The sequence below is a fragment of the Ricinus communis genome, chromosome 2 (genome assembly GCF_019578655.1).
Source record: "Ricinus communis isolate WT05 ecotype wild-type chromosome 2, ASM1957865v1, whole genome shotgun sequence".
Taxonomy (NCBI): Eukaryota; Viridiplantae; Streptophyta; class Magnoliopsida; order Malpighiales; family Euphorbiaceae; genus Ricinus; species Ricinus communis.
Window position 1 is genome coordinate 1,931,111 of NC_063257.1, and position 23,723 is coordinate 1,954,833.

At 34.4% G+C, this 23,723-nt stretch overlaps 2 protein-coding genes across 3 annotated transcripts; both read left to right on the plus strand.

Moving 5' to 3' along the window:
* Positions 1 to 3,524: 3,524 nt before the first annotated feature.
* LOC8275769 (alcohol acyltransferase 9) lies at positions 3,525 to 6,551 on the plus strand. Its single transcript, XM_002510386.4, has 2 exons — positions 3,525 to 4,655; positions 5,461 to 6,551. The coding sequence occupies exons 1-2, from the start codon at positions 4,209 to 4,211 to the stop codon at positions 6,379 to 6,381; spliced, it is 1,368 nt and encodes a 455-aa protein (XP_002510432.1). The 5' UTR covers positions 3,525 to 4,208; the 3' UTR covers positions 6,382 to 6,551.
* Positions 6,552 to 18,031: 11,480 nt separating this feature from the next.
* On the plus strand, positions 18,032 to 22,600 carry LOC8275768 (cyclin-T1-3). Of its 2 annotated transcripts, XM_015721733.3 has the most exons (8): positions 18,032 to 18,311; positions 18,910 to 19,212; positions 19,957 to 20,038; positions 20,672 to 20,806; positions 20,912 to 21,084; positions 21,193 to 21,344; positions 21,646 to 22,175; positions 22,295 to 22,600. In XM_015721733.3, exons 2-8 carry the CDS (start codon positions 19,010 to 19,012, stop codon positions 22,325 to 22,327), a joined length of 1,308 nt encoding a protein of 435 aa, XP_015577219.1. In that variant the 5' UTR covers positions 18,032 to 18,311; positions 18,910 to 19,009; the 3' UTR covers positions 22,328 to 22,600. The 2 variants fall into 2 exon arrangements, with proteins under 2 accessions (XP_015577219.1, XP_048227369.1); XM_048371412.1 differs by lacking the exon at positions 18,032 to 18,311 and having other exon boundaries at positions 19,065 to 19,212; positions 19,611 to 20,038.
* Positions 22,601 to 23,723: the final 1,123 nt, after the last annotated feature.

The window sequence follows — 23,723 nt, forward strand, 5'->3', positions numbered from 1 at the left end:
ATACAATGGTTTTCGTGGGTTGCATTGTATATGCGAATAATTATAGAAAGAAATGAGTGAAAAAATTGATATGACAGGGAAAGGAAAAAAAAAGAAAAAAAACTTTAAACATAAGATTGCCAGAATTTTCAAAAAAAACAAAAAAAGATAGCCAGAAAAGAACATGGCCTGCCCTTACATTTGGCCATTCGCTAACTTAATAATTAAATCTATTAGTTTAAAGGAAACCATAATTAAATTCATTAGGTAAAAATCATGTTTAGTGTCATTTTACTTTTTAAAATTACAATATAATATTTCTTACTTCCATTTCATATATCATATATAAGTTAGTCAAAACTCTAAAATATGCCCACAAAATTGCATTTTTCAGAAAAGAAAAAGTTTAATACTTTAAATACCTTTAATTATGTTTCATTAAAAAATATGGTTGGTTCTTATTCAGTTAAGTCATTAAATAACTTTTATAATTAAGGATTTAAAGAAATTAAACAAACTAAAGACCTACTCCATTTACTGCGGCAGACGTTTCTTTTACATGTGCAAAAATCTCCTCAATATGAATGCTTAGTTATTAGAGCAAGCTCTATCAATGTCAAATTTGACTTCTTTCTTTTAGAAAAGGAAAAAAGTTTATTAAAACTTACACTAATACACTCTGTTAGATTAGGTTTAATTTTAGCCGGAGATCAGTTAGATTTAAATTTTGGAGAGGAAGGGGCATAACAGAATGCACGAATAAAAGGAGACCAGAACACATGGGATAAATACGATTGCCATTCTGGCAACTGATGATTGGTCTCCCAACCCCCAAACAGTGCTCATCGATTTTCAGAATGTCCCTCCTTCTCCTTCCCAAATTGCTTCGTCCGGATGTTTTCCTTCTCCGTACCACTATTTACTCGCACTATAATTAATTAATTAATTCCCAATCCAAAATTCTTTAAGTTTCTTTTTTCTCTTCTTTTTTGTTTTCCTTATTTTTTTTTTCTGGAATAATAAGGTTATGTGAATTATTTACTAATAATGATTCTACTGTCTATATCATTTATCAAAACATATCACTTTTCTTTTACACTGTTACATAAAATCAAAAATAAATTTAACTTTTTAACTTTTTAACTATTAAAAATTGTAAAGCTCTAAATAAATTATTTTTTATTATTTTCCTTTTGATCTAAATATATTGTTGTCTCTTGAAAATTAAATTGATAACTTCAAATTGTAGATTATATATTGAAGTAAGAGAAACACATGATTTTAAAGAAGATTGAAAGAATTTAGAAAAGAGTTAGAATCAGAAAAACTCACACAAAGATTACATTTGAGTATTTTACTAAATTTTTAAGATTATAACTTTTGAAGTTTACAAGTTTACCCAACAATTTAGTATTTTTAGGCTAACCTAAATCCAGACATGTGGCTCTAACTTAGTAGTTGAAGTTACAACGGTCACTCACATGACAGTAAATGCAAAAACTACCCTCGCGCTAGAATAGTACTCCATGCTTGTCGAGCGTCCTCGTGCTTTCTGAGAAGAGTCCTTGGGGCTCCAATGGCTCCAGACATGTAGTTCTAACTTAGTAGTTGAACTTACAACAATCACTAATATTGTATTAAATGCGAAAACTATCATCGCACCAGAATAGCACCCTGTGCTTATTGAGCGTCTTCGCGCTTTTTGAGAAGTCGTTAGGACTCCAACGACTCTAGACATGTAGCTCTAACTTAGTAGTTGAAGTTACAACGGTCGATGATATTGCATTAAATGCAAAAACTACCCTCGCACCAGAATAGCACCCTGCACTTGTCTTGGTCGCACTCAGAAGCACCCTCTCGCTCCCCATCGTGAAAACATCTGCCATTTTGGGTCTTTTACCTCAAATGAGAGCGTTCTCACATTTTGTAAGTGTTATCATGCTTTTAAAAGTATTGACCAGTTGATTGACAGTTGTCTCTCTATTATTAAAATTTTGTCATATGAAGTTTCCGACCACTTAGATAATTTTGACCACATGAAAAGTGTTGTCGTGCTTTATAGGAATTTTTACAGTACTTTCTTGAATGCTTAACTATGTTGTGACCGATTTGAAATTTTTTGAAACACTCAAACATGAAGTTAGCAATATTCAGTTTGAATATTAAGATTAAAATAAAAATCAATTGATCCTTAGGTTAACATATACAAATTATGATTAAACATTAAAATTTTAATATGTAAAAGCTTATACAGTTACTACAATTTTCAAGTAGCTTATGATTTTTCAAATGTAAAGGAAATGGTTTTAAGTAAATCAAGGTTCACTTATGAGAATTAATGAAATTTTGCTATTATCTCCAATTTTATAGAAATATAAAAAAATAATTACTACTACTATATAATCTATGATCATTAAGCCTATACAATAAACTAAATAATGAAATTAAATTTTTATTTATCAACTCAACAATGAACAACATCTAAAATAAAAGTTAGGGTTATCTTCTTGGGTTAATAGGCCAAAAGAAAGAGTAGAGCTATACGATGATATTGTTTAAAATTTTTTATTTTTTTTTTAAAGAAGAAGAAGAAGAAGAAGTGAGAAATATGAAATTGAGATAAAGAGTGCAAAAAGGGATGAGAGCGAATAAGTAAGGGAAGGAAGGCAAAGGAAAAGGAAAATGTGAAGTTCCAATTGTCAAAATCATGAGATAATATGTATATGATTGGCAGGAGATTTTTATCCTCTTTTGCTATCAACATGTTTCTTTTACTAAGAGATGTGTCTCCCAAAGTCTAAACAAGTTTTTGGAGACGATGCTGTTTCCTTGCGTCCATTCTTTACATGCACCCTTCCTCCACACTTTTTTTTTTCTTTTTTTATTTCTTTACCTCATAAATATTCCAGTAATATTGTGATTTAATGGCCACATTCATGTATTCTAGCCCAACTCAAAGTTGGTCTTCCTTTTAGAAAAGAAGAAAAAGGTTCTTCGTAAAACATGTTTGGTTGAAATTTATAAAAAAAATTATTTTATTTAAAAAAAATAAAATATAAACTAAAATAAAAATAATAAAATTGAAAGAGATATTTTGATATTATGAAATGTATTGATTTAATGACGTAAAATTCATTTGAAAAATTTCTGTTTATTGTGTTAAAATTTAGTTGAGTTATAACCAATTCGATACAAGTTTGATTATATAGAATACTAAATTAATTTGCACTTCATCTAAAACATATAAAATTTTAATTAAATATTATTATTTAAAATTTGGTAATTAGTTGAAAATATCAATTCAAATACTAGGATATGGTATTTTTTTCGTGAGTATTCAGATTTTGCAACTATGGAACAACCATGTCGACAATAAGAATAGAGAAGACAATATATATTACTATATCAACAATAAAACAAGAAACCCATTAAAATTTAGATGTAATATTTGATATCTAAAAAAATATAATTGTATTAATATAATCTGAATGTTTTTTGTTTTGTTTTGTTTTTTTGTTTTGAGAGAGATAGTTTGATGATTTTGAAGTTAAGTAGGACTGCTGGGTATATCGTTTCATATCATAAGAGACTAACTAATCCATATCCATGCACTTGCATATATTTATTGCTGAAGTTTATGTATTTGATTTCGGCATTGAAAAGAAAAGGACACGCACGAACAATACGTGCGCCATCAAATTAATATTATTTTGGATTTATTTTACTGAATTCTATATATACACTACTTCATTAAAATGATAAATTATTATTAGTTAGAATTTTAATTTGTCCCACCACCAGAGATGTTATTCCCTGATTAATTAGTTATAATGTTTTTAATTTATATTTAATAATTTGAATTTCTGCTGCTGTTTTTATTATTATAAAAAGACAGAAAATGGCTTCTTATGTATAAATGCGTACGGAAAAGTGCATTTTATAAAATTTAGAAATATATATTGAAAAAAAAAAAAAAAAAAAGGTTTGGTTCGAGAGTGAGCTTATAAAAAGCATGTTTATGCAAGGCACTCACCTTAGCCTCTTCCCTCCCTCCTAAAAGGAATCTCTTCGTACAGCTCCATATCAATCCGTAGATCTCTGTTTTCTCTCTCTCTTTCCCCCTTCTTATGAACCTCTTCTTATTCATCTCCGAGAAACCATATAAAACCAAGAACAAGAAATTCAAGAAAACACACAAATACATAATATAATATAATTATTATATCATCATGTTCAAATCATCATCCTCATCATCCTCACAAGAACTTCCAAATTGTTTCTATCAAAACCAACCAGTGTTGGTCTCTCCTTTAACCCCAACTCCAAAACATTCTCTTTATCTTTCAAATCTTGATGATCAAAGGTTCCTTAGGTTCTCCATTAAATATCTTTACCTTTTCAAGAAATCTGTTAATCTAGATATCTTGAAATATTCACTTTCTAAAGTTCTCGTCGATTACTATCCACTAGCTGGGAGGTTAAAAACTAGTTCTGAGGGCGATCACAAGCTTGAAGTTGATTGTAATGGTGAAGGTTCTGTCTTTGCTGAAGCTTTCTTGGATATTACTGCTGAACAGTTTCTTGAACTTTCCAAGAAACCAAACAGGTCTTGGAGAAAACTTTTGTATCGAGTTGAAGCTCAAAGTTTCCTGGATATTCCTCCTCTCGTAGTTCAGGTATGTATATATTCTGATAATCACTAGTCGATTCTTGCTATCTCAGAAACAAATTCATTGGATTGATTCACAAATTGAAGCTTAACTGTAGATGAGTTTTTAATTAAGTTATTCTAATGATGATATTAAATAAACTGAGAGAGAGCTATAGGAAGGGGTTATAGCTAACTATGTAGATTTTTCAGTTTGATTTTTCTAATCAATTACGATTTTTGGAGAAGTAAAATCGGCCAAGGCAACGAACAAAATAAACTCTATTTGTCTGTGGCCTGGGCTGGATTAATCTGATGCCATAGCGACGTCGTTTTCTGCTGTTACAACTTACATCGACGATGTTTAACTTTCATGGTGAGGTAACGTCACCCATAAAAGTCTTGCTCACCCTACTTTTCATAGTTATATTTTCTACTTCTCTCTTTCATTCACTGAGCATAGTAGGGTTGGTCCTTTTCCTTTTCCAATTTTCCTTCTTATATTAGCAAATAGCCAATGGTTCTCTTTACACATGACATTATTAAAACGGATAATTATAGAAGTTCAATGTATATCAGTCCTCCAGAATACACTAATTTTGAAATTTATAATTGTAAATGGCATCAAATCTATTGATTTTGGAATTCTTGATGAAAAAAGAAAGAAAGAAAGAAAAGGACAAGTAGACGTATGTCAAAATAAGAAATTATTGGAGGACCTACATATTCATAGGAAATAATAATAATAATAATGAGACGCCCTACCTAATATTTCTCTTCTTTTATCTTTTTATTTTTATTTTTATTTCTTATTCCGATTTTACCATTTACAGGTAACGAACCTAAGGTGCGGAGGAATGATCCTATGCACCGGGATTAACCATTGTCTATGTGATGGCATTGGGACATCTCAGTTTTTACAAGCATGGGCCCATGTTACCGCGAAACCGAATCTTGATCTTCCGATCGTACCATTCCACGCTCGCCACGTGTTAAAACCCCGAAATCCCCCGCAAATAACCTTCACACATCCTGGATATGTCAGAAACACCCCTAATAAGGACAATGATCCTACTGGCCTCAGCCTCAATCACTATTTACAGTCTCAGCCACTAGTGCCCACCTCCTTAACCTTCACCACATCTCATATCCTACGCCTCAAGAGGCAATGTTTCCCTTCGCTAAAATGCACCACCTTTGAAACGCTGGCATCGCACACATGGCGCTCTTGGGTTAGAGCTCTGGACTTGTCACCTTCACTTAATGTGAAGCTCCTTTTCTCAGTTAATGTCAGGAAAAAGTTGATACCAGAAATGCCACAAGGGTATTATGGGAATGGGTTTGTGCTGGGCTGTGCACAGACCATGGTCAAGGATTTGACCACTAGTAATTTGCACCATGGGGTCAAATTAGTCCAACACGCTAAATCAAGTTTAAGTGATGATTATATTAGGTCAATGATTGATTTATTGGAGGATAAAACGGTTAAAACAGACCTTTCTGCAAGTTTGGTTATTTCTCAATGGTCTAAATTAGGATTAGAAGATTTAGAATTCGGAGAAGGGAAGCCCTTGCATATGGGTCCTTTATCTAGTGATATTTACTGCTTGTTTTTACCGGCTATTGGTGATGTTAATGCGGTAACCGTGCTGGTATCGGTGCCGGAAAGTGTGGCTGCTAAGTTTGAGTATCATATGATGGAAGACCTTTGGGATAAAGAAACTAAGGATGCAAATGGCAATGGGTTCTGTTAGAAGAAAACAGATTGATTTGAAATGCCTTATTATGCCATATGTAGGTACTGTTTTCTTTTTGAATAATTGTTTCACTCAATAAGCACCTTGGGATCAACCTACTGTACTACGGGTACGTCCATGTGAAGGTGAAATCTGACTGACACAATTCTAAAAATTTAGTTTGCATTTGCCTTTTGTCGCACCTGATTAAATAATTAAGAAAAACACAAATTTAAATGATCTAAAAAGAATGTGCATCCATCTTTTTGAAATTATATTCTGAATCTATAAGTGAAAAATGCGTGAGATATTTTAAAAATTATAAAAAAATAAAGGTCCATGCTGCCCCTACAAAGGTCCAACATCTCTCTTCATAGTTTATAATTTTAAAGATTATAAAAAAATTTAGTTTGCATTTCTCATCTTTTTGAAATTAGATTGTGTACCCAAGTGTTCCTTTCACCATGCTGCCCCTACAAAGGTCCAACATCTCTCTTCATAGATAGCCTTTTATGGCGTGGTATGGTTTGTGCCTGTTGCATATCCTTGATTAGCTTTGGGAGGAAGGTCGTTATCTATAGGTGAGATTTTCTTTTCTTTTTACATTCGCCTCTTTTGTCATCTATATTGTCAATTACGTCTCATTGATGGCAAACGCCACGAGATTGAGGAAGACTTCAAATTGAAGGACATGATATTTATAAATGTGCACGCCCACCTCATCTATTGCATAATTGCATTCGTCGTCGTCATATTGAAAATTCTAGCAGAATGAGAGACATTAGTCAACAAAGTTTAAAGCATAAGTTGTCTTGTATATATACTTTTGCCATACCAATGGGTGAATAATTCAATCCAGTTCAAAGCAATTTGCCTCTTTCTCTATCCGGCAGCTAGCTAACTCATTCAAGGCTTTAATCATTTCAATATACAGATGCATACATAGAGAGAGAGAGAGAGAGAGCTACTAATTAAAGTAGCTTCGATTTGACTATTCTTTTATTAATTCTGATCAGAGTCGAATTTAAAATCCTATAATTAATTACATCTAATTGTTGCCCAATTTAGTTAAGAACTACTAATTAAAGTAGGAATAGAGAAAGGAAAAGAAAATAAGAATGACTACTTAAAGTGATACGTTTTATTGATCAACCATTAAATTAATATGACTCATGAATGGAAAGTAATTGGGATTTGTGGGAATATCATGTATCTTTTTAATTAGGTATGCTATATTTAAACATGGGACCGGCATTAGCATCCTATAGAATTAGCATTTTAAATTATTCAGTGAATTAAGTTCCTTTCTCTTCCCTCAATTTAATCCAATAATAAATTAACAACAAGGATACTATTAATATTATGCAAACTGTCAATTTTAAGTTGGTAAGATTACTTCGATTGATTAACACTGTGAAGACAAAGCTAGATTAAGACAGTAGCATAAATGTCGTTAGTGTAATTTGTATATTGATTTATATGCCAATATATACTATGCTTTTTTATACGAGTTTAATTTTATATTTTTTAATGTATAGGATTTTAAATTTAGATATTATATTATACAGTATATATATATAATTAAAAAATTATATACGTTTACTTTTATTTGTATTTTGTCCGAAAATAAAATAAGTGGCTATCGATTAGCCATGCACTTTATTTATTTTTCATATAGCAAATGATGGCGAAGTGATCAACACTTTTCTTTCTTGTTGAGAAGCATTGATCAAATGATGAATGCCAGCTTCCAGCATGTGCAGCAGATTGATGTTATTTGCAGATCTATGCTATGCTCTGACACTTGACCTGGCTGGGAAAATTCCGTTAACTACAATGGATCAGATAGAAATAGTTGCACGTGTTCAATCCCAGTTTAATCTTTTAAGATTATGGCTGATTAAAGTGAAGAGTATAGCCTGCGCATGCCTATTTCTCTCTCTCTCTCTTAATTAATTGATTATTCAATTTGCAACTTTATTCATGTTAATTAAAGTTATAAAATAATGTTTATAGTTTGTGACAAATTTTCTTACTCGTTCGAGGGTTAACAAATTATGAATTATATAGAAGTAATCTTTTTTTTATACTTATCATAAAACATAATTTATTCAATGTGAATTACAGAATTCGAACTCAATAGCCCTTTTGGATCATACCAGAAACAGATCGTAGCAATTATTAGTTCATTGCCATTAGATCGAGGAGAAGAGAGGGGAAGAGTTTAGAAGGCAATAGGAGTGGCCGACAGCTTCACATGTTTAGAAAATATCGTCATATTGATCATCATCCATTGGCTGGGAGTCTTGCATGAGAGCTTCTTGCTGTGCCCTGGTTAAGGTAGGATCATCCGGTGGGGTCGGAAGGTTCTGAAGCGTTCAATGGATTGTCCAGTTGATTGATGTCCATTGAATGTGCATACTAATGGTGTTGAGACATTAGTCATCCTTGATTCATTTCTGTATTGCAGGGCCTGTTTTAGGTCTTTTGTGATTGCTGGCGAAGCAAGATGTAGAGGACTATTAAGTATTCTCCAATGGTAACAGATATTCTGGGTTGCATATGTGTTTTCTGTCAGTCGGAGATAGGGCCTGTGTAATATGAAAATAGCATGGTATTCCGAGGCTTTGGAAATGTTGTCTGAGAATAACCGATGCTCATGGATAAGTTTAAGGAGATCTCTTGTCCATTGATATGGAGTTTCAAACCAGGTAAGGAATTTCCATGAATATGACCACGAGTTTGCTTCATTGTTGAAGAAGTGTAAAAGATTCATAATGGGCACTTCTATAGCATGATGACAGACTGTAGATAGGCACCATAGGAACCATAACTCACTTTCATGCTTTGGATGTTCAGGAGATAAGTGATAAATCAGACACCAAGGGTAGTCTGGAAAGAAGAAGTTGGGTTGTATCGGGAGTGAGAAGGTTTGTTGAAAAGTTGCCAAATAATGAAATATCATATTCCGGGCAAAGTCAGTGACTTGTTTGGTTGTGAGATTGTTGGGAAGATCTGGTGGTGCATGTTGGTTCTGGAAGATGAAGAAGCCATAAAAATTATGGGAAGATTTATGGTAGATGTGAGAAGGACTATAGGCTGATTCTGAGGTTTGGAAAGCCTGGATAAGAAATCTGGGATTAGGTTTCTTATCCCTTTTATATGCTCAACCTTAAAATCATACCTGCTGAACCAAGACTTTAATCGCAATAGTTGGGGCTCAGGCAAGGTCTTCTGGTTGGATTCAAGAATCTTTGGGAAGGAAAAGTTGTCCATCCGAACCAGGAAGTGCTGTCCAATCAGGAAGAATTCAAACTTTTTTATCCCGTACTTGACCGCCAAAATTTCCTTGTAGGTTGTGTGATAATATTTTTCTGAAGAGGAAAACTGACCCGATGCATATCCACATAATTGTTCCTTGTCGTGGAGCTTTTCTAGGAGGATGGCCCCCCATGCATAGTCAGATGCATCTGTTTGGAGAATAAGTTCTCCTCCTGACGGGATTGTAAGAGGTGGCGGATTGTGAGCCAGATCTTTTAGTTTTTTGACAGCTGTTGTTTGTTCCGCTCCCCATGGAGGAGGGTTCTTCTTGAGCATCTTTGAGAGGTGGCACGTGTAACTAGACAGGTGTGGAATGGCCTCTCGAACATAGTTTAAGATTCCAAGGAACTGTTGAATTTGTTTCAGTGATAAATTATCTTCTGGAAAATCTTCAAGTTTCTTTGTCAGGTGGGGACCATATGCGTACTGGCCATTCTTAAAATGCATTCCGAAAAATTCAATTTCTCGTTGGCCAATAGTGCTCTTCTTTTCCGGCGTATAATGCCATATTTCGGATGATGGCAGAAAGCTGTAACGATTGGTGGTGGTCCTCTCTTGTTTCCGAGAATAGTAGGATGTCGTCGATGTAGATCAAAGACGAGTAAAGGATAGGCCCAAAAATTTCAATCATGGTCTTCTGGAATTGAGATGGGGCCGTCTTGAGCCCAAAGGGCATAACAGTCCACTGGTATTGGGCATTAGGGATACAAAATGCTGTCTTGTATCTCTCTGTGGGCTGGATACCGAGTTGCCAAAAGCCCGCCTTTAGATCAAATTTGGAATAGTATTGGGCCTTTTGGATATGGACTTTGAGATTTGAGATCCGAGGAAGAGGAAATTTGTTGTCTTGAAGGAAATGGTTTAAGGGCTTGTAGTCTATGACAAGCCTTTTTTTCCTCGAATCCTTTCAGACCTTTTTTTCACATAAAAGGCTTGGCAAGCCCATTGTGAAGTAGTGGGTTCAATTAGGCCTTGCTGTAACAGTGTCAGGCATTCTGATCGGGCAAGGGCTAGGTCTGTGGGAGACATTCCCATGTGTGTGGCTTTAGTAGGGTTAATGTCTTCATTAAGTTTGAAGGGGAGGCTGATATAGAATTGTGGATTTTTCCACAGAGGAAGAGGATGTTGAAAATGTGAATGAGATTCTGGACAGAACTGAAGGAATTTTTCTGTGTATGGTAAGAATGGTGGAATAGTATCTGTCAGAGAAAACAGATTTGAAGTTTCAGTGTATGGCCGAAACTGTCTCTTGAACTTTATGCCAGTTGGAAGAATTTAAAGTTTTTGGGCTTGATGATAAACATCAAAACCTATCAGGATATCCTTATTTGGAAGATCCGAACCAATGATGTGCGTCCATACAACGCAATCAGGAAAGAACTGTATTCCGATCTTCTGTCTTGTGATCAGAGTGGTTTTGAAGGTTTGACCATTGGCTGCCCTAAAGAACTGATCATGGGGCTTCCAATACTCTGATGGGAGAACCATTGGGTTCATCATACTTCTTTGTACTCCAGTGTCAAAGAAAGCTACTTTTCTGGACTCCTAGGACAATTTTTTGTATAGTGTCCCTTTCTTTTGCAGATGAAACATCTGTCAGACTTGTACTCCAAACCTACTGTCTTCTTTCTTTGTTTCTTCTCCACCTCCTGAAACTTTTCAAATTACTACAAAATCCCCTCCAGTTCCATATATTCCCATACAGATCCTATCTTCAAAATACTCCAAGCCTGTACTAGTAATAGCTTTCTTTGGAAAAATCCAAAATTCTATATCAGCCTCCCCTTCAAACTTAATGAAGACATTAACCCTACTAAAGCCACACACATGGGAATGTCTCCCACAGACCTAGCCCTTGCCCGATCAGAATGCCTGACACTGTTACAGCAAGGCCTAATTGAACCCACTACTTCACAATGGGCTTGCCAAGCCTTTTATGTGAAAAAAAGGTCTGAAAGGATTCGAGGAAAAAAAGGCTTGTCATAGACTACAAGCCCTTAAACCATTTCCTTCAAGACAACAAATTTCCTCTTCCTCGGATCTCAAATCTCAAAGTCCATATCCAAAAGGCCCAATACTATTCCAAATTTGATCTAAAGGCGGGCTTTTGGCAACTCGGTATCCAGCCCACAGAGAGATACAAGACAGCATTTTGTATCCCTAATGCCCAATACCGATCGTTATGCCCTTTGGGCTCAAGACGGCCCCATCTCAATTCCAGAAGACCATGATTGAAATTTTTGGGCCTATCCTTTACTCGTCTTTGATCTACATCGACGACATCCTACTATTCTCAGAAACAGCAGAGGACCACCACCAACTGTTACAACAGTTTCTTGCCATCATCCAGAAATATGGCATTATGCTGTCAGAAAAGAAGAGCACTATTGGCCAACGAGAAATTGAATTTCTCGGAATGCATTTTAAGAATGGCCAGTACGCATATGGTCCCCACCTGACAAAGAAACTTGAAGATTTTCCAGAAGAGAATTTATCAGTGAAACAAATTCAACAGTTCCTTGGAATCCTAAACTATGTTCGAGAGGCCATTCCACACCTGTCTAGTTACACGTGCCACCTCTCAAAGATGCTCAAGAAGAACCCTCCTCCATGGGGAGCGGAACAAACAACAGCTGTCAAAAAACTAAAAGATCTGGCTCACAATCCGCCACCTCTTACAATCCCGTCAGTAGGAGAACTTATTCTCCAAACAGATGCATCTGACTATGCATGGGGGGCCATCCTCCTAGAAAAGCTCCACGACAAGGAACAATTATATGGATATGCATCGGGTCAGTTTTTCTCTTCAGAAAAATATTATCACACGACCTACAAGGAAATTTTGGCGGTCAAGTACGGGATAAAAAAGTTTGAATTCTTCCTGATTGGACAGCACTTCCTGGTTCGGATGGACAACTCTTCCTTCCCAAAGATTCTTGAATCCAACCAGAAGACCTTGCCTGAGCCCCAACTATTGTGATTAAAGTCTTGGTTCAGCAGGTATGATTTTAAGGTTGAGCATATAAAAGGGATAAGAAACCTAATCCCAGATTTCTTATCCAGGCTTTCCAAACCTCAGAATCAGCCTATAGTCCTTCTCACATGTACCATAAATCTTCCCATAATTTTTATGGCTTCTTCATCTTCCAGAACCAACATGCAACCTCCTTCACCACCAGATCTTCCCAACAATCTCACAACCAAACAAGTCACTGACTTTGCCCGGAATATGATATTCCATTATTTGGCAACTTTTCAACAAACCTTCTCACTCCCGATACAACCCAACTTCTTCTTTCCAGACTACCTTTGGTGTCTGATTTATCACTTATCTCCTGAACATCCAAAGCATAAAAGTGAGTTATGGTTCCTATGGTGCCTATCTACAGTCTGTCATCATGCTATAGAAGTGCCCATTATGAATCTTTTACACTTCTTCAACAATGAAGCAAACTCGGGGTCATATCCATGGAAATTCCTTACCTGGTTTAAAACTCCATATCAATGGACAGGAGATCTCCTTAAACTTATCCATGAGCATCGGTTATTCTCAGACAACATTTCCAAAGCCTCAGAATACCATACTATTTTCATATTACACAGGCCCTATCTCCGACTGACAGAAAACACATATGCAACCCAGAATATCTGTTACCATTGGAGAACACTTAATAGTCCTCTACATCTTGCTTCGCTAGCAATCACAGAAGACCTAAAACAGGCCCTGCAATACAGAAATGAATCAAGGATGACTAATGTCTCAACACCATTAGTATGCACATTCAATGGACATCAATCAACTGGACAATCCATTGAACGTTTCTGTAACCTTCCGACCCCACTGGATGATCCTACCTTAACCAGGGCACAACAAGAAGCTCTCATGCAAGACTCCCAGCCAATGGATGATGATCAATATGACGATATTTTCTAAACATGTGAAGCTGTCGGCCACTCCTATTACTTTGAATATTATTGTATATTGTCCTATTAGGCATGTGAGTGTATGATGAGTCGTCCTTATCGTCTTGTAAGTGGAGTGTATTATTAGGCATATGAGTGTATTATTGTATATTGTCCTATTAGGTATGTGAGTGGTGTAAATTATTGTATATTGTCCTACTAGGCATGTAAAGCTGTCGGCCACTCCTATTACTTTGAGTATTATTGTATATTGTCCTACTAGACATGTGAGTGATAGAGGAGTCGTCCTTATGATCATGTAAGTGGAGGATGAGTTGGATTCTCACTTAGCATCCTTTTGTACTCTAGTTAAGACTCTCCTCCCTATATAAGGAGAAGTCATTTTTAAATAAAGATCAGGCAAGTTCCCATTAAGCAATTTCTTACTCTTTTATATTTCTTACTCTCATGGCCTTCTAAACTCTTCCCCTCTCTTCTCCTCGATCCAATGGCAATGAACTAATAGTTGCTACAATCTGTTTCTGGTATGATCCAAAAGGGCTAACTCGGCTACAGAAATCCAAAAGAGCAGAAAGAGCCCCATGGCGAGGTGCCTCTTTGTGGTCTTAGCTTGAGGATATTCACATGCCTTGAGTTTACAGCATGAGGACTATACCATGAACAGCTCTCGGCTCCCTGTGGTTTGTAATAAATTTAGTGTATATATTTATAAGAAATAGTACATATATAAAAAAAAATTTATACATTGATATATAATAATTAATATATATTTAAAATTAATAAATATATATTAATTATTTATCAATTAGTTGATGGAGTGAAATTGAAGCATAATCCTTTATATTAATGATGATGTAGTCATGAATCTCCAAAAGTGTGTAGGAAGAAAAGAAAGTTCCTAATGTTTCATCATAACAGGAAATAAAGTTGATGGTTATATTAATTATTAGATGAATGAGTATTATTATGTTAATTGGACAACTAGGCCACTAATAGGCTGCTTTATAGACCAACATGAGAGGTAGTGCTTCTCCTCTGTCATAAAGGAACTCTATGGCATTCCATTTAGGAATACCTTCCACTTCTCATACATTCATAGACACGTGTCGTCGATAGAGTCTCTAATGATAAGTAATTTTTATCTCACTACCTAATTATTTCCTCTTATTTAATATTGAACGTGATAGACCCTATTTTATATACTAATCTTTCATTAAATAGTAAAAATCTCAATTATAAATTATAATTATATTAACATAATCTATTATGTTATGTAGTAAGAAACCTAGTTAATATTTATATAAAATGAGATTTTATGATGTAACCAACTGAATTCTCTCCATTTTTATTGAATTTGAATCTTCTAATCCACCTTTCATTAATGTTAGAAGAATTCATCATTTTATGACGAGAGCTATAGATACATGGGGTGATGTTATTTTTTTTTAAATTATTATTAATTAAAATAGAAAATAACATATTAAGGAGTTCTAATCTACCCAAATCCATTAAACTTATCATTTTACGCCAAATCCTTTAAAATTAATATTATATGAAAAAGTTCTGATATCTCAAAATTAAAGAAAATAAATCAAAAGATCAAAGTTATAAGAGATAGATAAATAAATAAATAAAAAAAGGGTAAACAATATAAAATAAATGGTCCATCTTATATATTCCAAAACTCTTATATCTTCAATAAGAAAAAGAAGATATTAAAAAGAAAAAGTAGTTCATACTTTAAAATAATCAATTACTAGTTATAGCCATACGAAATTGAAAAGTTATATATACGAATGGCTTGATTAAAAGTATTAATCCGGGTTAAAAAGCTCAAAATAGGTTACATGCTTTACATAAAAATAAAAAAAAAGATTAAGTGAGTCACGCCCTTATTATTATTGGGATTTGGTAATGGGTGTATTTTATTTCAAAAGAATTATTAAAAAAACAATAATGAATTAGTATTGGAGTCTAATCCATGATTAAATAACTACACGCCTGCATTATTATATCTGACTTATAGTGGGTTTCCTGCAGAGGGAAATAATTCCTTGAGCAAATTAATTAGGCATATAATATTGGAGATCCACACATTATAGGATTTGATCCTGCCTCACCTCTATCAACCCCACTAAATCTGTACTTGGTTCGGGTGATTCCATGTAACTACAATCACAGCAAATAATAATAATTAAATTTCTTTTCCTTTCACCAAATAAATAGGGAATTCAATTCCTCTTGCATCTAGCTTTTTCATACTATAATTACTAGTTAATCTAACGTTGTTCCAAAAATTTGAAGAATGACAATAGTCATCACAACTTAAATTATTCACAAAAGAAATTCTCAAAAAAAGAAAAAGGAAAAGGGAAATGTTCAGAAAGACAATTGTGAGTTATTACTTAATTGATGTATAAAGTTTTCAGTTTTGTTAGCAGATGTGGATAGAGACCATGAAAATGAAAAAGCATGCTGATTTAAGACACTTGTGTGATAAAAATGCACGTTTTCTGTTAAAACATATGTTATTTCACAACCAACGATCTAGAAAGCACAAAAGGATCATTTTAGCCCCTCAACTTGTAACGTTGGGACACATTGGCTGAATTTGTACTTTTTTTTTATCAAATAAGCTCAGGCTTACACTGTTTTGGGCCAATTGAACACAAAATCCAGATGAAGTTGGCGCGAGCGGGATTTGTTTTGTTTGTATTGTTGACTTTTGACCATATTAATATTTTTGTCCCGCCCTTTTAAAAATCAATCTAAACAGTTTTGATGGGTGTATAGATATTTAAGAGTATTTTAAAGCTTTAATGATATATTTTTATATATAAAATAGTGAAAATATATGATTTTGTTTCACTTAAGCTTAATTGTCTATTTTTAGGAATATTAGCAAAAAGAGGAAAATATAGAGCTAAAAGAAACTTAATGGGACATATTCGTGTCAAGACCCAAGATTAAAACGCATCGACTGCAAATTATAAGGCTCGAGGGATATTTTAGTCATTTTATATAATTATTAGGATTTATTATATTAAGAGTTATTTATGAGATAATATTTGGTGGAGATTGAGATACTTAAAGCTATTAGATAGACTTATATTAGTCTACTCATCTCTAGAGAGATTTATTTAGAGGAGGACTCTCCTCTATATAAATCTCTATAAAATCCTAAGGAAGAGGAAAGGAAGAAGGAGGAGAGTTTTCTCCTACTCGCACTCTACATCTGCCGCTATTATTCTCCCCATAATTCTCTACAGTTTTTCTATAAATACTTAGTTTAGTTTTCATTACTTTTTATAGGATCTAATGAGCTTTTCAAGAAGTGGAGACTGAGGATCAATCTTCTTCCTACTTGAAGAAATTCCGGATATTGAGGAAGCTTTTTATATTTTTCTATTTAATACCATGATCATTGGGTTGAATATGTTAGGCTAGTTTTCATAAGTTTTTAGTTTAGTCTTTTTACTTTTGTATGAACATTGTTATTTATTTATTTAATGAATGATTTCTTTACCTTCATATCTTTATTAATTTCAGTTATTATTGTTAGTTAACCATCATATTAATTTAACAATAGTAATTATTATGAAAATCTTTAGGTTTAAAAGTATTAGAAACATCATCTTTACTTTAATCTATATTGGTATAAGAAACCTAAGTTGCATCATTAGCTTGAGTGATTTAGGGAAAAGCCACATCAACATCTCATTCATTAGATCTAGGCTTAAAGTAAAACAAGGAGATTACTAAGTAAATCGCTAGATTAAATACTATTTTTAACATATAGTTTTAGATCATAAGCATTTGCATTTGCATTGTATATTTATTTATTATTTGGTTACTTTACTTTATGACCATTATCCTCTCAAATATATGATTTAGAATGTTTAGATTTACTTTTATTATTTTGTATTGATAATTAGTTTTTATAATAAGTGGCCTCATAGTTTATTGAGAGATCGACCTCGTGGTGAACTTACCCTTATTATAGAAACAATTCGTCCATTTGCAAGTACTAAAAAAAACACATCAAATTTTACAAAGGACTAATATAAAAATAAAATAAATTGACTTAAGTAATTTGATTAGCAGATATTGGAGGAGGAGGGTGTCAGCAGACAGTCCTTGAATTGAAAGCAAATGAAACATAAAAGAGAATCTTGGAAGGGAAAAGTAGTGAACAATTCAAATATCTTCTGGTGTAACTGTAAACAAAGTCTCAAATTTCAATTTCATCGGTCGCACCGCAACCGCATGAGCTGTCAGTCAAGAGTGCTTGTGACCGCTCGCATGGATCAAGTTTCCTCGCAACTTTTACTTATTTCCGAATTTTTAAGACTTTACCTATCAAGTTGGGCTGAATGGGCCCTTATTAACTACTTACAACTCTTCTAAAAGGGCCACTCAGATAGCCCAATGGCGAAGCAACTGGGCTAAGAATCGACTCACCCATGGACTCCTATCCGCAGAAACTGAAAAGCACGCGTCACTTTAACGCGTGTAAATAGATAAGTTGCAAGCTCGCGTAAAATATCCAGATATTCTTCAGAAACTAAAAGCAAGAAAGGAAGAAAGAAAGAAATTAGATATTGAAAAAAGTAAATACTAATAAAAAAATAACAGAAAATCCGTTAAAGTCGCAGGCAGGGTTTACAACTTACACCAACTCTGAGCACATCCTCAACCTGCAGGTACCATATTTTCTCTAATTTTGTTTATTTAGCTCCACTTTCTTTTAAACTTGAAAGCGGTCTTGTGGATTTTTCAGGAGCTCGCATTGTCAAATTCTTTGTTATTTTAATATAGTTTTGGGAGACTTATAGGCGCCAACTTTGGAATTCTATTTGAATCGAAGCCTTTAGCTTACAGGATAAAAACAGCAGAAAAGGAAAAAAAAAAAAGAAAAAAAGATATTTGGATAATTATTTTTTTTTAAATGGGGAAAATCGCTTCTGATTGGATCTTTGTGTTTCTGTGATTAAACTTTTTCTTGGGTGCTATATGATCTTCCTTTTTTCTGCAATGTGGGGAAGTTTCACCAGGTGTTCCCATTTTTTTAAATTTTTTGGATAGTTATCACTTTTTAACATATGTACTCTATTCTGATTCCTCCAAATGTAATTGTTTTTGTCACTTTTAAAATTCACATTCTTTTTCCTCTTCTTTTCAAATCTCCTTTTAGATTCCTTAAAAAAGGAATTTATTTTTAAATTCTTTTCGAGTTGATAAATGATAAAACTTTGTGTTACCTCAGGATTTCAATTTCATTATGGTGTTTTCTGCATGCAGAAAATTAGTTGACTCTCACGAAGCTAAGCAAGGCCTTTTTCGCCATCATATTCTGAATAGTTTGTTTATCTCTCTTGTCTATCGAAACGAGAAGTTAAGAATGGCAGAACGACGACAGGATACTGCCACTGCCATGCACATATCAGAAAAGCCTCAGTTTCATGCTGGTAAATGGTACTTCAGCAGGCATGAAATCGAGCGCTGTTCCCCGTCTAGAAAGGATGGAATTGACTTTGAGAAGGAGTCTCAATTACTGAGGTTGTACTGCTTGTTTATTCAAGACCTTGGCAAGAAGCTTAAAATGTAAGCTTAGGATAATATTCAAATTACTCGTGTACTTTGCTTTAGTAGCATTTCTTAGCCGCTATTCCTAGATATTCTAAAATCATATTACTGATAGTTGGCTTATGCATTTTGCATTTGCGTATTTTGTTACACCTGTCTTTCCACAATCTCATTCAATGTTGGAATTTTTTTGACTCAGTTTCATCATGGCACACTGTTCTTATATTCCTTTTTTTCTGCTTCACTTGTTCTGTATTGCTTGCTGCCTACTGGCAGTTAAGTTTTACTTGCTTGTTTGTTACTAAACCATTCTTCTTTATGTTAATAATGTTACTCGTGACTTGACACTAGGGTTCTTTCTTTATGGTTGGTTAGATTCCTGGTGCCTTACTGTTTTTATTTGATCAAACTTGCAGGCATGACTGTTACATGTAAACCACTAAGTTTCAGATTGGTTGCAAATCTCTTACCAACTCTCAGTTTCTGGAGTCATCTTTTAGCAGATACTGAAACTATGGGTCCACTGTCCTAGTCTCCTAGAGAGAATTTACATACCTTTAAAACAACTGATATGCACATCCTCTACTATGTTCATTGAACCCTCAGAAAGGCCTTAAGAATATTGCTCTATAATGTTTTCTAACTACGATATTATCCTTATCGTGTTGTGATTTCCATGGGATAGAAACTATTTTCCTTTTTCCTTGTACCTGTTGGCATCCATATTCACCTAGATGGTGATCAATGATGTCTACCTTTCAGACCTCAGGTGACAATAGCATGTGCATTGATGTTATGCCACCAGTTTTACATGCGTCAATCTCATGCGACAAATGATTGGCAGGTACTCATCGCATTCTCATGTTGTATCCAATTTTATATTTCTTTGCACTTTGCACATAGTGACTATGTTATCATTGATTTGGCAACGCGACTTGGTGAATAAGCATCATTCCTATCTAATTGACACACAAGATAAATATATGCGTGCTATGTCTTATGATCAAATAATAAAACATTGCACTCACACATGAATGAGTGTATAAGACTCATATGCTTATTATTTGTAAATGTTCAAAACAGGGTTATGCATCCTCTGCTGTGTGTTCTCTGGGTTGCAATCAAATTATTGAAATTCAATATTATCATTTTTATGTTTCGAAAATTTTCTACTCTTATTTGTGCTTTGATTCGTTTCAACTGAAACTAAGGTCTTCTCTGTGTTAATCTAGCTGAGCCTCCACTCAATATTCTTCTAGGTATTATTTTTTATTAGATGCTCGAAACAAATCTTTTGTGGCTACTTCAATCTCCATGCCTTTGCAGATTTTGTTTCTATGCTTTTATTCCCATCAGTCTGAATAGGATCACTATGCAAGTAGACTGTACATGTGGCTTACGTACCTGTTTGTTACACACATGCTGCTGCTTCTGATTTCTAGTTCTTAGTGATGAGTTATGACTTCAAATTGTGCAGACAATTGCAACTGTAAGCATTTTTCTTGCTTGCAAAATAGAAGACACCCCACGCTTGCTGAGGGATGTAGTTGTTGTGGCTTATGAGATGATATACAAATGGGATCCTTCTGCCCCAGACAGAATCCGAAGAACAGTGAGCTTACGTGGCCAAACTACTTTAGGATTGCTTGCGATGCTGATTCTTTCTTCTTTTTTTTTTCAATTTCATGCTTGCCTATCGAATACCTTTTCTTTTTAGGAATTTTGTGACAAGCAGAAGGAATTGATTATAAGTGGAGAGACATTGTTATTGACAACAATTGCTTTTGATCTTGGTATCAAACTCCCCTACAGGCCACTTTTTGATGCTTTAAAGAAACTGAAGATATTCCCAGATCTTGCAAAAGTAGCATGGAATTTTGTAAATGATTGGTAAACAATTGATTCTTCATACACGGTCCAGCATATGTTTAAAACAGAATCTATTCTGATCTTTTTGAACGATCAAATTTTATCGTTTTCAATGAATGGAATGTGCAGGCTTTCTACCACATTGTGCTTGCAGTACAAGCCCCATTACATTGCAGCTGGTTCTCTGTTCCTTGCTGCAAAACTTCAAAAACTGAAGCTGCCTACAAATAAGGGAAAGGTTTGGTGGATGGAGTTTGATATTTCACCTAAACAATTAGAGGGTATGTCAACTTACCTTTGGTTATATATAAATATCTGTGGGCATGAATGTCTATGTAATTAGTCACATATTGTTACTATGATGATAGTTTATTGAAAATTTAAGGATGTTATATAAGCTTATCAGGAAGTGTTGGATTTGTAACATGCACATTCCCTTTGTTCAAACATAATATCTTTGAGAGATTACACCCTCTTACTGCTGCAATGTCTATGACACCCTCTTACGGCAGTTATTTAATTATCCCTGCATGTGTCCTTAGCTGCTATAGCTTACTGGCTGTTCTTCACGAATTCTTTCAGAGGTCATCCAAGAGATGGTCCGGCTGTTGGAGCAAGACAGAAAGAAAGCGCTGCCTCCAACAGATGGAAGGATTGCTCAGTCTAGAGCTTCAGTTGGAAGGATGATGACTAGTAGCTCACAATCAACTATTACAAGTGCATCGATTGCTGGTTCACATTCTAATGATGGAACTGTGGTAGAATCCGAGGTATTGGGTGCGATAAACCTTAAGGAAGTTTTGCCATGTCAAACAAGCGGTAGTATTGTGAGCAGTGTTATTAACAATGATGATGGTGAGAGTCAACCGGGAACAGGGAAGTTTGATTTGAGTTCAAGCTGTAAGATTGTATCTGTTAGGGGTTTCTACAGTAAGATTGATGCTAACCGAATTAGAGAGACACTGAAGAGGAGGAGATTGGAAGGAACTGCAAAAAAGATGTCTATTGAAACCATAAATGCTGATACTGATGGTGAAGCTTGGATAGAAGAGGAGCTGGAGAATGGCGTAGAGCTGGAATCTGCCTCTTCAAAAAAAAATAAACAAAGGAAGGTATGGTATTGTCATCCTAATAACTAGAATTCTTCCTCTCACATCTAAAATTTGTCAGGGGTCTACGTTTATTCTTGCACGAGCACATAACAGAATTGTATTTAACATTGTTTCGCCAGAATGTTGGCTTCATGGGAGCAGAGAAGCAGTGATTTGTACAACATTATAGAGAGTGATTTGTATTCCTGTAGGATACATTCATATATGTAATCGGGGTGCTTGGTTTAGAAAGTGCACATGGATAATATCTGATTGCGGATATTTAATGGAACTAAAAACGCACGTATTGGTCAAGTAAAAGGTCTTTGTATTATAATTTATACATGTGCAGAATTATAACAGATTTGAGTAGGGGAATGATTTCGGCATCATGGATTGGCCTATTATTCTTGGAATCAATTGAAGATGTAATTTGTTTTATTTCATTCTTATGGATAATGAAGATTTTAGGGGCTCAATTAAAGATGAATTGATGTTACGCGTATACTAATGAATTTTTTTTTGCTCCCCATTCACTCTTATAGATGAAAGATGTTTGGTTGCTCGGAAAAAGAAATCATTCAACTTTTTCTTTTTCGTTCTTTCTATCCTTCTTTTGTATCCTATCTTTCTTGCTTTCTAAAAGAAAAAAGAAAAAAAGAAAACTAGAAGATGCTTGGTGAAATTGATGAGAAGGACGATTATTCGTCAATCTTTTTCTCCTTTTTAACAATTCACTTTCCAAGGCTCTTTTGGGCTTTTCCGTAACGAGCTACATTTCATTTTTCGTCATCTAGTAAACGCCTTACTGCTGCTTTCACTCTCATGATTAATTGGCTTCCTCCTTATTGAATAACCATCACCTTCTGAAACGTTTCGTTTTATCCCAATCGCTGCTTCAGAAATGGCCATCTCAACCAGCGAGCAGAAAAAGAACAATAAACTTCCAAATCTTCACCTTCTCAATTATACATACATACATATATGATTTTGATCAATTTGGTGCATATTTCAAAAGGCAACTCGATTGCATCTGTTCAAGAACTTGTTATTATCATAATGCGAAAGCAAAAATCACATCAGACATGTGCAATTTTTTTTTTTTTTTTTTGGTTGAAAACATTTTTAGACATAGACAAGAATGTGTGGGAAAAACATGTGCCCTTAATGTGGGGATGGTATAGCCAGTATGGAGCCCGTCAGTCTCTGAGAAGAGATCAGGAATACAATACGACCCTAATAGATTATAGAAAAGATGAGATGGAATCCTATTGAATAAGGTAATAATATTAATGGCTAAGTGGGTATAATGGAAAAGCAAAGGGAAGAGCAATGACCCACCTCCCTATTGTTTTGGATTTTTATGCCCTAATAGCTTGACAAAGCATATATTCTCCGGCTCCAAAAAGAGTTTGTCTTCTTCTAAGACACCTTTATAATTCCTGCTACTTTAGACCTCCTTTTAAGGGCTTTTGCCATATACTAATTTGACTCAATAGTTTTCAAGGAAATCATGCATGTTTCTTTTTATCCCCAAATTAATTCATCATTATTTAGTCTCAAAATCAT